General features: G+C 43.1%; 1 protein-coding gene across 2 annotated transcripts in view; it reads right to left on the bottom strand.

Moving 5' to 3' along the window:
- PIAS1 (protein inhibitor of activated STAT 1) overlaps positions 1-13,605 on the bottom strand; it is a 76,951-nt gene that overhangs the window by 1,547 nt on the left and 61,799 nt on the right. For both annotated transcript variants that reach the window (XM_054169129.1, XM_054169130.1), the window contains exons 8-13: positions 11,884-11,957; positions 5,880-6,040; positions 3,873-4,003; positions 2,862-3,039; positions 1,194-1,336; positions 663-700 (exon numbers count right to left, since the gene is read on the bottom strand). In XM_054169129.1, coding sequence (XP_054025104.1) covers positions 663-700; positions 1,194-1,336; positions 2,862-3,039; positions 3,873-4,003; positions 5,880-6,040; positions 11,884-11,957 — 725 coding nt within the window. The remainder of the gene's footprint in view (positions 1-662; positions 701-1,193; positions 1,337-2,861; positions 3,040-3,872; positions 4,004-5,879; positions 6,041-11,883; positions 11,958-13,605) is intronic.

Genomic DNA, 13,605 nt, shown 5'->3' with positions numbered 1-13,605 from the left:
AAGAGACAAAGGCCAGGAGAGCCATTACAGCCCCCTGCTTTTCTTGGATGCACAAGAGCAAAAGTGGTCAAGGGGGAGGCCTTGCCAACCCAGATTCCTCTTGAGAATGACCTCCTTAGTTCCCAAAACTTTCAACTGGTTAGCCAGAGAAGCTCCAACCCTGGAAACACTCCAAATCAGGCTGTTTGGGGCTCTGAGCAACCTGCTCTAGTTGCAGGAGTCCCTGCTGACTGCACAGGGCTTGGACTAGGTGACCTTTAAAGGTCCCTTCCCACCAAACCAACTGTGTAAAGAACTGTCAAGAGTCCCAGTGGTGGGGCCTAGCCCAGTCAGATGGCCCAAGTCAGACCTTAGGACTAAAAAACTAAGGAGGTGGCTGGTGGACCTTCAGCTACAACCAAGGGCCACTCCACAGTATAACAGTGGCTGCCTGCACCTAACCCCTGGAGACTTCAGTGTTTACCACTTGTTATGTCCTGTCCTACAACCATATTTAAAGAATGCTTATGTTCAGTCAGACTTTGTGTGTGTAGAGAAGAAAGCTGCAGCCTGCCTGCATTTACAGCTCCAACATACATCTGCTGCTTCCTTGCCTACACAGCCACATCAGCAAGTCCTCAGAAAAGACTATCTGCCATATGACTTGATTTTCCTTGACTTACCTGATTGTCTCCTGACAGGAAAGGGAAGAAATCTAAACCTGTGAAGAGGCAAAGAAAAAAATTAAACTTCTCAAACCACAAGAAACAGCTCTCAACTTTCCCACTATTTAGTTTGAAATAAACCCAGTATAACACTGATGACTTTTCTCTTCTCTACTGGAGCTTGAAAAACATCCATCTTTAAAAGACTTACAGTGTCAATGTAAATTTTCCTCTTGTTTAATACCATCTCATCCTCTATTGATACCAAATACTATTTTGCACTACTGGATTGTCAAGTAACTGTGGGTTTAAATCCTTTTCTGGTCCCTGGAGCAGGCTACCCAGAGAGGTTATAGAGTTTCCCTCTCTGGAGACTTTCAAGGCCTATTTAATACGTGTTCCTGTGTGATCTGCACTAGGTGATCCTCCTTTGGCAGGGGACTTGGACTCAATGATCTCTGGAGGTCCCTTCCAAGCCCTCCTGTTCTATGATTCTATGAGCAGTGCTTGGAAAGCTGTACTTACAGCCGTGAGCAGTCAGAAGCTCACCTTGCAAGTCATAAGGCATAGGTGTCATATGGAATGGATGCCTGTAGTCTTGGATAAGTGATGTGTTGATGTAGCTGGTGTCTACAGCAGGAAGGCTGGGTGTTCTTGACACAGGAGATGCTTGATGGGGTAGATTCAAAATGCTGGAAGAAACAAAGGCTTGTTAGAAGAGTAAGGCTAAAAGAACTGCATTTGAAGGGTGCTAAGGGCAGCAAAGCTGGTGAAGTGTCAACAGAATAACTCTTATGGGAAGCTGAGGGAACTGGGAGTGTTTAGTTTGGAGAACATGAGACTGAGGAGAGACCTCATTGCTCTCTACAGCTCCCTGAAAGAAGGTGGTAGTGAAGTGGGGCTTGGTCTCTTCTCCCTAGTGTTAGGTGATAGAACAAGAGGAAATGGCCTGAAATTACCCCAAGGGAGGTTTAGGTTGGACATGAGAAACAATTTTTCCTGCAAGAGTGGTCAGACATTGGAAGAGGCTGCCCAGGGTGGGAGTGGAGTCACCATCCCTGGAGGTGTTCAAGATGCATGTGGACATGGCACCTGGGGACATGGTTTAGAGCCCATGGCAGTCTTAGATTGAAGGTTGGTCTAGGTCTTTTCCAGCCCAATTCTATAATTGCATGATTCTAGCTCTGCTCCATGCAGGATTTGCCTGTTTTCACATTTAACACAAGTCAGCCTCTCAATACACATTAAGCACTTTGTGATGATGGGTATGCAACTAGATTTCAAAGCATCACAAAGCATTGCAATGCCACAATGTCTCAAAGGAACTGGAAGAGGTAAGAGGAAAAGCCATCACATGTTCCCCAAGCTTTCTTCTCACAATAACATTTTATCAGAGAAGTTAATTCGGTCCAAGAAACTGAACTTTAACAAAACTGAAAGCAAAGGCAAGTTCAGCCTCAAACAACAGAACCTGAGGACTCTGTCTACAAATGGGATTGGAATCTCTGCTATAAAAATGTTACAAATACTCCTAAAGCAGGGCCAGACAATCCTAAAGGTACCCTAAATCCCTCAAAAAGGTGCAAATCTGCATAATAACACAGTATTTATGCTCTACAAGGAATCAGCCATGGAAGACAAGCTAAAAAGGTCTTGAGGAGCTTCAGGTGATCACTTAAAGTTACATCACTGGAGGTGTAGTCACTTCAAAACCAGGATCCCTTGGGTTCAGCCTCAGCTTTCATCCCCACATGTTTATGCAAGCAGGGTGCTATTAACAGCCTGGCTGCCTGGGTGTGATCAGGTTATTCTGGCACTCTTGATTACTCCACTCCCGGCAGCAAGCACCAGCAAACCCCACACACTCCCAAAGCACACTCATGTTTCCCCTTGCTCTCTCTTTCTCACTCCACATGCTGTGTTTATATTTCTCTATGGAAGTAAAACATTTCCTGATTTGCAGAAGACCAAGCCTTTTTGATACTCATGTTCACAAGCACAGCTGAAAACCCCCCTTGTTTTTACACACTTAAGTCAAAGTTGTTATGCCAGCCTTCTCAGGCCCTGTGACCTGAGATCAAATCCATTTGCTGCAAGCTAATAAAACAGGATATAAACCACACACACAACTTTCTAGATACTACTTCTTTTGAAGTGTGTTACTACTCCCCACCATGGGTGTATTCTCTCTGCATTGGCCTGTGTATTTCTTCTCACCCTTTATTATTTAATGGTGATGCTGGAGATATGGAAGGACAGCTTCTCTTTGCAGATGGTTCCTCCTCCTCTTCATCTGATGAGCTATCAATGGTTAAATCAATCACTTCCACTTTCTTGTTTTTATTTGACTGTTGGTGAGAAGACACCTGATGTTCCAAGGAAGAGCTTATGCATCCTGTACAAAATAAGTCAACATTATAAGCTGTAGCACTACACTACAATCACCATAACATCAAAGCTTATTACACACCTTTACAAAGCTTACAGCTTAAAATAAAAAACAACAGAACCACATAATGGCAACTGAAAAAGTGCCATCAGCCCCAAACAAACCTAACAGGGACTTTTTACAAGGGCTTGTAGTGATAGGAGAATAGGGAATGGATTGAAGCTTGAGGAGAGACAAGATAATTTACAGTCAGAGTGGTGAGACACTGGAACAGGTCACCCAGGGAAGCTGTGGATTCACCCTCCCTGGAGCTGTTCAAGGCCAGGCTGGACAAGGCCTTAGGCAATCAGATCTAGTGGAAAGTGTCCTTGCCCATGGCAAGAGGGTTGGAAAAAGATGATCTTTAAGGTCTCTTCCAAACCAAACCATTCTATGAACGTCTGACACTTTTCAGTGGTGACAGGAGGCTTCATTTGAACATGAAGGGAAATTTCTTTGGTGTAAGGGTGTTGGAGCCCTGGAGCAGGCTGCCCAGAGAGATTGTGGAGACTCCTCCTCTGGAGATACTCCAAACCTGCCTGGACATTGTGATCCTGGGCAGCCTGCTGTGAGTGACCCTGCTTTAGCAGGATGGCTGGATTGGATGAGCTCCAGAAGTCCCTTCCAACCCCTTCCACGCTGAGATTTGGGGATACTATAACTCAATTAATCTTTTTCACAAAAAGTCTTTAAAAGCTACAAGATCCATGCAAAAATAAACCTTTTAAGTTAGAGACACATCACTACTGAATAGTTTGGCAGTGTGACACTCAGGCCATCCACCTCAAAACAAAACTCACCATCAACTCCATTGTAAGATGCAGTTACTTCCTGCACTTCCTTCTTCGATCTCATGGGAGCCCAGGACCCATCCTCTTTAAACTGAATTTCATCACAATCTGTACAATACTTCAGGATTTCCATGAACAACCTGGCAATCAAAAACACTGAACATCACTCCTCAGAGCTTAACTCCTTTTTCCACCCCCCTCCACAACCTTTATTATTCGGTGTAAGTTGGAATTAGTGCTTTCAGAGTTGAAAGCTTTCCTTGTTCCACCCTTCCCTCATGTGTTTCCTTAATAAAAAGGAATCTGTGAAAAATGTAAAATATCTAAAATAAATGCCTGCACATTCACTTAAAACAACTAGAGAGTGGAATCCTGCAGAGCTGATGAAATCTCCATTTCCCAAAACAAAGGAAGAATGTGAGCATTCTCCCTTTCATTCCAAAACAAAGAAAGAATTGTTCAAAAACTTTACTTAACTCTCCTCCGTCTCCATATGTATCTTTGGCAACATTTAAGGGAGAAAACTCCTGTCCCTAAAGGAGCCCATACAGCTGAGCATGTAAGTAGGTATGGTCTGAAACCTCTTTAGAAGCACAAAACTTCCTAAGAAAAGCTGAGCATGGGAATCTAAACTTACAGCCTCTCCTCCTAGCTGCGCCTCCTAAACCTTTAAGGATCCTGGCACCACATCACTCCCAGTGGGAATTCCAGCTTTTGACCAAGACTATTCATGTGGTTCTGTGTAGGAAAGAGCTTTGCTTTAATTAGTGAGAAAGTTCACTCTTTCCCAGAATGAGACATTTGCTAGAAACAACTTTCTTTCTATGGGATGCTATAATTGTATCACCTAACCTCCAACATCCGCACCTGGCAACACAAGAAGAAAGAAGGATAATGTGTTGGTTTAATTAAGACTTCTCTTAATCTTTCCTATTGCAGGCTGAAACCCAGAACAAGAAACCCCAGTTCTTTGATCCAAAGCAGAAGATGTGGAAATCTTAGGGTCCAGGTCTCCAAAGCAGCCTTTACGAGCCCTGAGTGCCTCCTTAAGTGCCTTTTGTAAGGTCTTAAAGGTGATCCTGAGCAGTCTTACAGCCATGGAGCTGGGTAGGAGGCTGGATTTGATATTCATAGAGGTCTTTTCCATCCTTCACAGTGCTTCACTGACAGCTCACCAAAATGAAGCAGACACTCACTGGAAAAAGACTCAGTCATTTGTGAGGTGGTTTTCTGGGGTTCTGTTTAGTTCAAGGGGTTCAGTTTTGCTTTTTCTGGTGGTTTGGTTGGTTGGGCATTTTGTTTGTTGGCCGAGTAAAACATTCTGAGGGCATTTGCAGAAGACTCTATTTGCTTTCTACCTTTTTATCACACTTCGGAAAGATTCCTATAGAAGGAATTAAAATGCAAGGCCAGGAACACATATTTGGCATTTCTTAATGGGAACTAACCCCAGAGTTCCTTAGTTTTTGAATGTTTTGCAGGTAGGCAGAACCAGGGAATCAGTTCCTATCCCTTTCTATATACACCAGCTCCCCAAGAGTGGAATTGTACATGGAATGTCACAAGTATTTGGAGGATGGGCAGTATTTATTTGACCCATCATGACTGTCTGCCATCAACTATGCCAGGGTTGTGTAGTGGCTTCATAAAAAGACAGGCCAAGAGGTGCTGTTCTCACTTGAGGATCCAGCACTATGTAATATTGAAGAAAAGAGAAAAAGCAACTAAAAAAACACAACCATTTCAGGCAAGACAGCTCAAAAATTTACTTAGGATTGAAGGAATCCCTTCTGTCGTCATTAACTTTAGTAGTTTGATGACCACAATTCTAAATACTGGATGAAGAGGTACCTGTTTAGTAACTCCTCACCCACAGTGGGGAAATTCAATGACAGTGTAACTTGAAAGACATCACAGCCAGAGAGCCAAGATTTCAGAGCACTCTCTTCTGTGCAGCACCAGGACAGTAAGCAGAGTGTGGAAGGTACATCCTTTTTGACTGCAGGTTTGACTTACCCATCGATAATGAGGTGTTCATAGGGAGCCTTCTTATCACAGACAGGGCAAACCCAAGTTGGTTTCTTCTCATTCATTTGAATATACAGAGTGGCATCAAAACATTGCAGGTGTGAACAAGTCAAGGCCCTGCATGGTATAGTTAGCCTCATTTTGCCAAGCTTCAAGAGAAGGAAAGGAAAAAACAAACAACAAAAACAAGACAAGATTACATCATCTTGGTATGATATTAACAGAGCTTCCCCAAGTCTGAAAAGAGACCACAACAGGGTGAATTTTACTCTAAGAAGAACTCTCATAAATTCATGCTTTGATTAAAACACATTCCACAAACACTGCTTCCTCCTTCCTGTAGGCTTGATTATTGTGTAAGTTACTATAAATCACATGTTTAGCTACATCTGATCAAGGAAGCTGAAGACTACATCCTTCCACACTCCACTAAGCACCTGTAGCATATAAGTTTCCTGGATGAACCACAAAAAAGAATTCTTCTTCATTAATATCTGAAAGGCTGATGAATGTGGGTCAGTCCTCTCCTATCTACTCACAGTTCAACCTGCTGTCTAAATCTCATCAGGGCACTACCAGAGCTGCTACTTTAACTTTACAGCCACAGAAGCAAGCACACAGAAAATTAATTTGCAGGACTGCAGATAATTTCCTGATGCATTTCTCTATCTGACCATCTCCTACAATACCACTACTCCTTTCCAAGACTGCAAAGGGTCTGCAAATGTTCATGGAAGATAAGACAGAGGATGAGCTCTGAAGGGGACCATCCCTTCTTTCAAGAGTACAAGGTCAGGACAGTGAGGTTTTGCAGGCCAGCATAAAGCTTCCACAAGTTTAACACAAGAAATCATAGCTGAGTGCTTAAGTGGAGCAGATAACATAGGAGAGCTCAATACAGTGAGCGTTCAGGCTAAACTGTGGAACGGCAACACCTTAGTTCAGATTCAATAAATCAATGCTAAGCCAGACCATGAAACATGAAGGTATGATGAAAGCAAAGCTGATTAGACAGTGAAAGGTGTTTCATGTTCACCTGAAATTAAAATTTAAAAGTTTCCTCTCCTCAAAAATCCCAAGCAGTTGTTTTCTGGCAAAGTGCTTATGCTGGAGTTTAGGAGAGGCTCTGACTGACCACACTAGAGGTAAAAAGCAGGGATGTCTAAGCAAGACCTTTCCCACATTGAAAACCAACAAAACAATTATTTATTAAGTGTCTTCAATCTAAGGACTATTTATATTGAGTATTTTGAAGTTAAGATAAATCTGACTAAAACATGCACAATTATTTCACTGCTAGCATTGGCTGAAGGTTTTCCAGTGGGTAGTAGGAAGAACTGGGTTTAGTAGGGCTTAAGCCAGCACTGTGGTCATGCATACTGATTCTGAGCAGTACAAGATGGGTGCCACAGGATGGCACTCAATCTCAGAATATCAGAAAACTAAAAACAGTATGAAGAACAAAGGCTCTACTCACAGTCCACTACTTCCTCCATGATGCTTTTTTGTTGTTGTTGTTGCATCCCCCGTAAGCAGAAATCCCTCCACCCCATCCCCCGTGAATTCACAGCTAGACTGCAGGATCTTGCTTGTTTTTCTTCCCTCTGACCCTCAGTCACTGTCACAAAACTCACCACCAGATGGGAGGGGAGCAAAGAACTCCCTGGGGAGCCTGCAGTAATGGTGCTGGGGAGCTCAGACTGCAGGGGGTGCTGGCTGTGCCATGTGTTTGGCACCCCCTCCCCCCCAAATCCATGACCAAGCACATTATTTCTGTCACATAATCAACCCCCAACAAAGCAAGGCCCCCTGATCCATGTCTGTTATGAATTCTTATCTCCCAGATGGTAGGTCAATGGCTCATTTGTCTTTTGGGCACAATGAGATTCTCCTAGCTCTAAGTAAAGGTACTGGAAAGAAAACCTGGGATGATTCTGCGTGATGCAAAATCAAAGTAAGGAAGGTTGAAGACACGTGCTGCAGGAAGCACATAAATACCTATCCCCTGAGTCAAAAAAAGAGGCAGATTTAAAGCAGAAACATTTTGACAGGCTTTTGGTATAAAAACTGGGGCTCTGATTTCTACACAGCAGTAGGATTGCCACACGCATGCAGACAGACCCAGCGAGGCTCAGCGATAACAACTTGATGTCTCCGTTCCCGTTTTTGGCACTGAACCTCCTGGATCAGCTCTGCCATACTGGCCAAGCTGTGGCAGAGCTGACAAGTGAAAAGGTCATAGAAGAAAAGGATGCATCCTAACTTTGGGGAAAACTCTGTTTCCCAGCACTTACTGCTTCGATTGCTGCTCGTTGGCAGCCAAAGAAACGCTGCATTAATTTCTTCTTGCAAGCACACAACCCTTCCCTATCTCCTCATGCTAATTATGCACCCAAACCAGGAGGGAAGGATTTGTAAACAAAGCTGCAATACCTACAAGTAAAAGGCTACACTTGGAATTTTTGTTCAGTTAAACATTTGGTCTGGCTGCAGAGCCTGAGGATTTATTTATTTTTCTTTTCAGGGGGGAAATAAAATAAAAATAAAATAAATAAATAAGAAGAAAAAAACCCTAAGCCTCTTCCTGAAACCCAGGCTCAGTCCAGCCCATTTGCCTGCTGTATCTTGGCTAGATTCAGCCAATAGTTAAGGAGAGCATTTTTTTTTTCCCTCTGTACTCCATCATCTCGGAGGGAGAGCAAGCCTCTGTGCTAAAAAAAGCTCAGCAGCAATCCAAAACAAATGCAGAGGAAGCTGCCTTGCTCTGCACTGTTGGGAGGGTGAAAGAAAGGTGATCAGGTTTAAACCTGCCACCCTCACCCCAACAGCCAATTCCATCTATTTCAGTGAAGTGGACACAGGAGAGAATCGTCCCCATGACATGAATGAGATGGGAGAACAGCACCTTCACAGTAGCAGAGCTGAAGAGGCAGCCTTCCTGCGGTTTTGGCTCTGCATTTGCAATGTGTACTTCCAAGCATTAGAGAGTAAGCACAAAATACTTACAAGAAAAAAGAATTCTCCCTGAGCCAAATGCTTACAAGCTAGCAAGGAAAAAACATGGAGGCTGTAATAATAAAAATCACATTCTGACCTGAAGATTGTTTGAATCGTGCTAATAACCTTTCTCGTTCACAGGAGAGGCTGAAAGGTGCAGCCTCTGCCCCAACAAACCTTTGGATTATTCCAAGAGCTCCAGTGAAATCAGACAGCACTGAATGAGGAACACACTGGAGAAGAAGTCAAGTCTGTAGGTTTTGCAGACACTGTTCAAATGACACAGGCAAAGACACTCCAAATAATTTTGCTGTAGACTTTGTTTTGTGTGTCAGTCAGGACAGTGATTTTAAAGAGGAAATACTGGCAAAGGTAGGAGTTCTGAGGAGCTGCAACCTAATACCTGATTGTTGTTTTGGTTCTACCCTTGGCAGAACCCTGAGAAAGAAGAAAAGAATGTGACATCTCTAGGTACAGCAAACCTGCAGATATAAAAGCTCTGCTGTAGAAAATATTCCTACTGTAACATCAACTCATCTGAACCACAATCATCAAGGAAAAAAAAAATGTATCTAAAAGCACTGTAGGACTTTTATCAGCAGTGGAGGCAAGCAGGGCAAAAAGAAGCAGGTCAGAAAATTGCCATGGAATGGTCTATAAAGCAACAGAACTGCCCCAAAAGGTGGTTTTGACAAATCAAGTAAAAATTTCTAAGTCCAGGGAATGCATGAAGATTAACTCCAACTAATGAATTAACACAGAGGCACATCTAATCTCTGACAGCCATTTCATTCCTGCTGAGGGATGCTTATTTTTGTCTGTACTGGAAACTAATTTTAAGAGGTAAGGATATTGTGCCTGAAGGAACAACCCAAAACCCCAACAGGACTGTTGTGCTTTCTAGAATAATAAAAGTACTAAGAGCACAACAAAAATTCAACTCAGCAGGTGTGGACCCCAAATCCTTCAGTGTTTTGATGTCATACAGAAGTTCAGAGATTTGTAAGATTACAGGTTATGAGGTTCTAAGTTTACAGAGCAGGATTTTATGGTGTCAGTGTAATCTCTACATCTTTCTTACAGATGGGTTTTATCTTCCTTATAAATGTGTTATTAGTTAGTCAGCATCAGTGTTGATAAGGAGAAAGGCTTCAGACTGAAGATGATGAAAAGACATTTAAAAGATTTACAGTAACCTCATGCACATACAAAAAGGAACCACAATGTCAACTGTGCCTTGTTTTTCCTTAGGAAGCAAAGCTTATCTGTTAAAAAAGTTGATCTTTACATTGGTAGGGTTTAAGAACACAGTGAATAACTTGAGAAATAAACTGCAGTTTTGAAAGGATGAAGGCAGTTCTCTTCTGTAGATTTCAACACTGCAAGTTTCCTGACAAGCTTGAGCAGATTGAGCCAAAGCAGGAAACAGATGTATCCTTAATGGTGAAAAGAGGTTAAAAAGTTACACTGCAATAAAGATACTGCTTCAATCAATACAGAGAAGGTTGGTGGTACTTGAAACAAGAGCACCAAGTCCTCAGAATTAAAACAAGAGCACAAATATTAAGGCTGAGTCACATAACAATGATAAGAAACCCAGGTCTGAACTATTTCTGCGTATGCTTGGTTGAAAAACAATGAGTGGGTCAAAATAAGGCACATCCCTGCCACTACCACATAAACTACAACTGTCTTCTCCCACTTCAAAACTGGAATAAATTCTGTTCTAACAACCTCCAGCACACTGCATTGTTTTGAATCTAAAATTATTACATTAATCTGAGATTAGCTGAGACTGTTTGAAAGGGCTTGTAGTGATAGGACGAGGGGCAATAGCTTTTAAACCGCAGCAGGGCTGGACAGCAGGAAGTTCCTCACAGTGAGGGTGGTGAAATACTGCAACAGGTTGTGCAGAGATGTGGTGAAGGCCCCATCCCTGGAGACACTGGTCAAACTTGATGGGGCCCTGAGCAGCCTGATCTAGTTGGGGATATCCCTGCTGGCTGAAGGGACAAGATGACCTTTGAGGGTCCCTTCCAACTCGATACAATCTGTGATTGCTAAATGCTCCGAGCGTACAGAAGCCTACAGCCAACTTCAGTTAAAAGATGCTCAGTGCTCTGACTGCAGACAAGGGCTGAAATGCTTTTTTGATTATCAGATTCACCTACCTTTCCACTGAGAGTGGTTGTACCACACTCAAGGACCCAAACTGCACACTCAGAAAACCTACTGACATATTTCAGTGAATGATTACATATAATCAACATTGTACTCAGCGCTGCTGAGGCCACACCTTGAATCATGGGGTCAGTTTGGGGCACTTACTCCAAGAAGGACATTGAGGGGCTGGAGTGGGTCCAGAGAAAGGCAATGAAGCTGGTGAAGGGTCTGGAGAACAGACCTGGTGAGGAGCAGATGAGAGAACTGGGGTTGTTTGGCTTGGAGAAAAGGAGGCTCTCTACAACTCCCCAAAAGGAGGCTGGAGCAAGGTGGGGGCTGGTATCTTCTCCCAGAGAACATGCAATAGGATGAGAAGAAACAGCCTCAAGTTGCACCAGGGGAGGTTTAAGTTGGATATCAGAAGAAACTTCTTCACTGAAAGGGCTCCCAAAGACTGGAACAGGCTCTCCAGGAAGGTGACTAAATCCCCAGCCCTGGAGATGCTTCAAAGAGGCAGAGATGTAGTGCTGAGTGACATAGCCCAGCACCAGCCTTGGTAGAGCTATAGAATGGTTGGACTCAATGATCTTAAAGCACTTATCCAACCAAAATGATTCTGTGAATCTACAGTAATTCTGAATAGTGTTTTCAAGCTCATGAAACAGTGCTGTTCTCAGGGCTGTATCACACACTTAAGCACAGTGACAGCTAACTTCTGCACTGGATCCTAGCCCCATAACGTTAATACACAGGTAAGCACAAGCTAACCTCTATGAGAACAGCTACATTTTGATCAGAGTCAGTTTTGAGGGAATAAAAACCCCAAACTTACTGGACAAAGAAGAGACACTCTTAAGCTGGTTGTTGCAATTTCACTGTCTGGATCAGCGGTCAGTTTCTCTTTAACTGGAAGAAGAAAAGGTTCATTTTAGAGTTGATTTTAATCACAAACTGGATGATAGAGAAATAAAACAAGCCTGAAACTGTGTGTTAAACTCAGTTTGCCACATCCACTGGAAGCAAGCAGCAGAGACTATTGTTTCAGACTCACACAATAAACACGTAACACAAAGCAGTCTTTACCCTCTAGAAAGCTCATAAATGATGACAAGATTTAACAAAGTGGAAAGTGGGATAAGCTCATCTGAAACTAAAAATGTATTTATACAGGAATGTCTCTTTTCATTCACATGCAACTTTGTACCTGACAGTCATTTCAAAGCTACAGACAAGATGAGCCACATTGACTTGACTGTTAACTTCAAGCACATTAAAAAAATGGGTGAGGGACTCTCAGATGGACAAGCACCACTGCAACCCTCTGAAATACTCCTCAAGCCATCCTGTGATTCAACACTGAACAGCAGAAATCAGAAGTACCCCAAGAAAAATCTGAGTTTTCAACAACTGCTGTGAAATATTAGAACTTCAGAAGGCTTTCACCTTTACCCATCCTCTACTTTTACTCATAAGGACTGTTTTAGAAGAAGTCACTGGTTAAATGAATGAGTCAGTTCCATGTTCTTCCTGCTCTATGAGCTGGACCTACAACTGGGGCTGTTCAGCCTCAAGGGAAGGCGGCTCCAGGGAGACATTATAGCAGCCTTCCAGTACCTAAAGGGAGGCTATGGGAGAACTGGAGAGGGACTTTTTACAAGGGCTTGTAGTGATAGGATGAGGGGCAATGGCTTTGAGATAGAAGAGGGGAGATTTATACTGGAGATTAGTTAGAAATTCTTTCCAATGAGGGTGGGGAGACACTGGAACAGGTTTCCCAGGGAGGCTGTGGATGCCCTCTCCCCAGAAGTGTTTACTGCCAGGCTGGATGAGGCCTTGAGCAACCTGGTCTAGTGGAAGGTGTCCCTGCCCATGGCAGGGGGGTTGGAACTAGATGATCTTTAAGGTCCCTTCCAACCCACACCCTTCTATGAATCTGTGATACACCCTCAGTCTCACCTTGTACACGCAGAGCACGATTCACCTAAAAGCAATCTAGATTTCTGGGCATTAAAATCATCATACTGCATTAGCACAAGCTAATGCCACTGGCTTTGGAGCTTTTACTGGTGGACTAATTTCTCCCCATTTGGAGAAGGTCCTGTGCTGGCTACAACACACATCATCTGAGCACTGAAGAGGATGACCAACAGCTATCAGGTGTTGGTATTTTCACCCCTTTCCTCGATAAAGAAACATGCAGCCGTTTCAGCTTACAAACTTATACCAACATGTGCTTGTCAGAGAAAACAATAAAGCAGCAAAGCTCACACTTCAGTTTGAAGGGGGTTGGGAGGAGGATTGTGCTAGACACTCTCTCTCCAGGAGCTCACTCCACAATACTGTGCCAAAGAAACAAAAAACTGTGTTGATGGAGACTTTCCTCCAGCATGTCAGCATAAAGGTTCAGTATCAGGCATTTAGGTCAGCTTGCTTGAGGTACTGAATTACTCAGTTAACTATATAAATACAGTTGTTCTGTTCTGAGGAAACAAAGCCAGTATGGCTGAACTGAAAAGAGATTCTCTTGCATTTTTCCCCTTCACAGTGTCAACAG

This window comes from Dryobates pubescens, chromosome 17 (assembly GCF_014839835.1).
Source record: "Dryobates pubescens isolate bDryPub1 chromosome 17, bDryPub1.pri, whole genome shotgun sequence".
NCBI lineage: Eukaryota > Metazoa > Chordata > Aves > Piciformes > Picidae > Dryobates > Dryobates pubescens.
The sequence above is the reverse complement of the archived record's forward strand: the minus strand, read 5'-3'. Positions and strand labels throughout refer to the sequence as shown.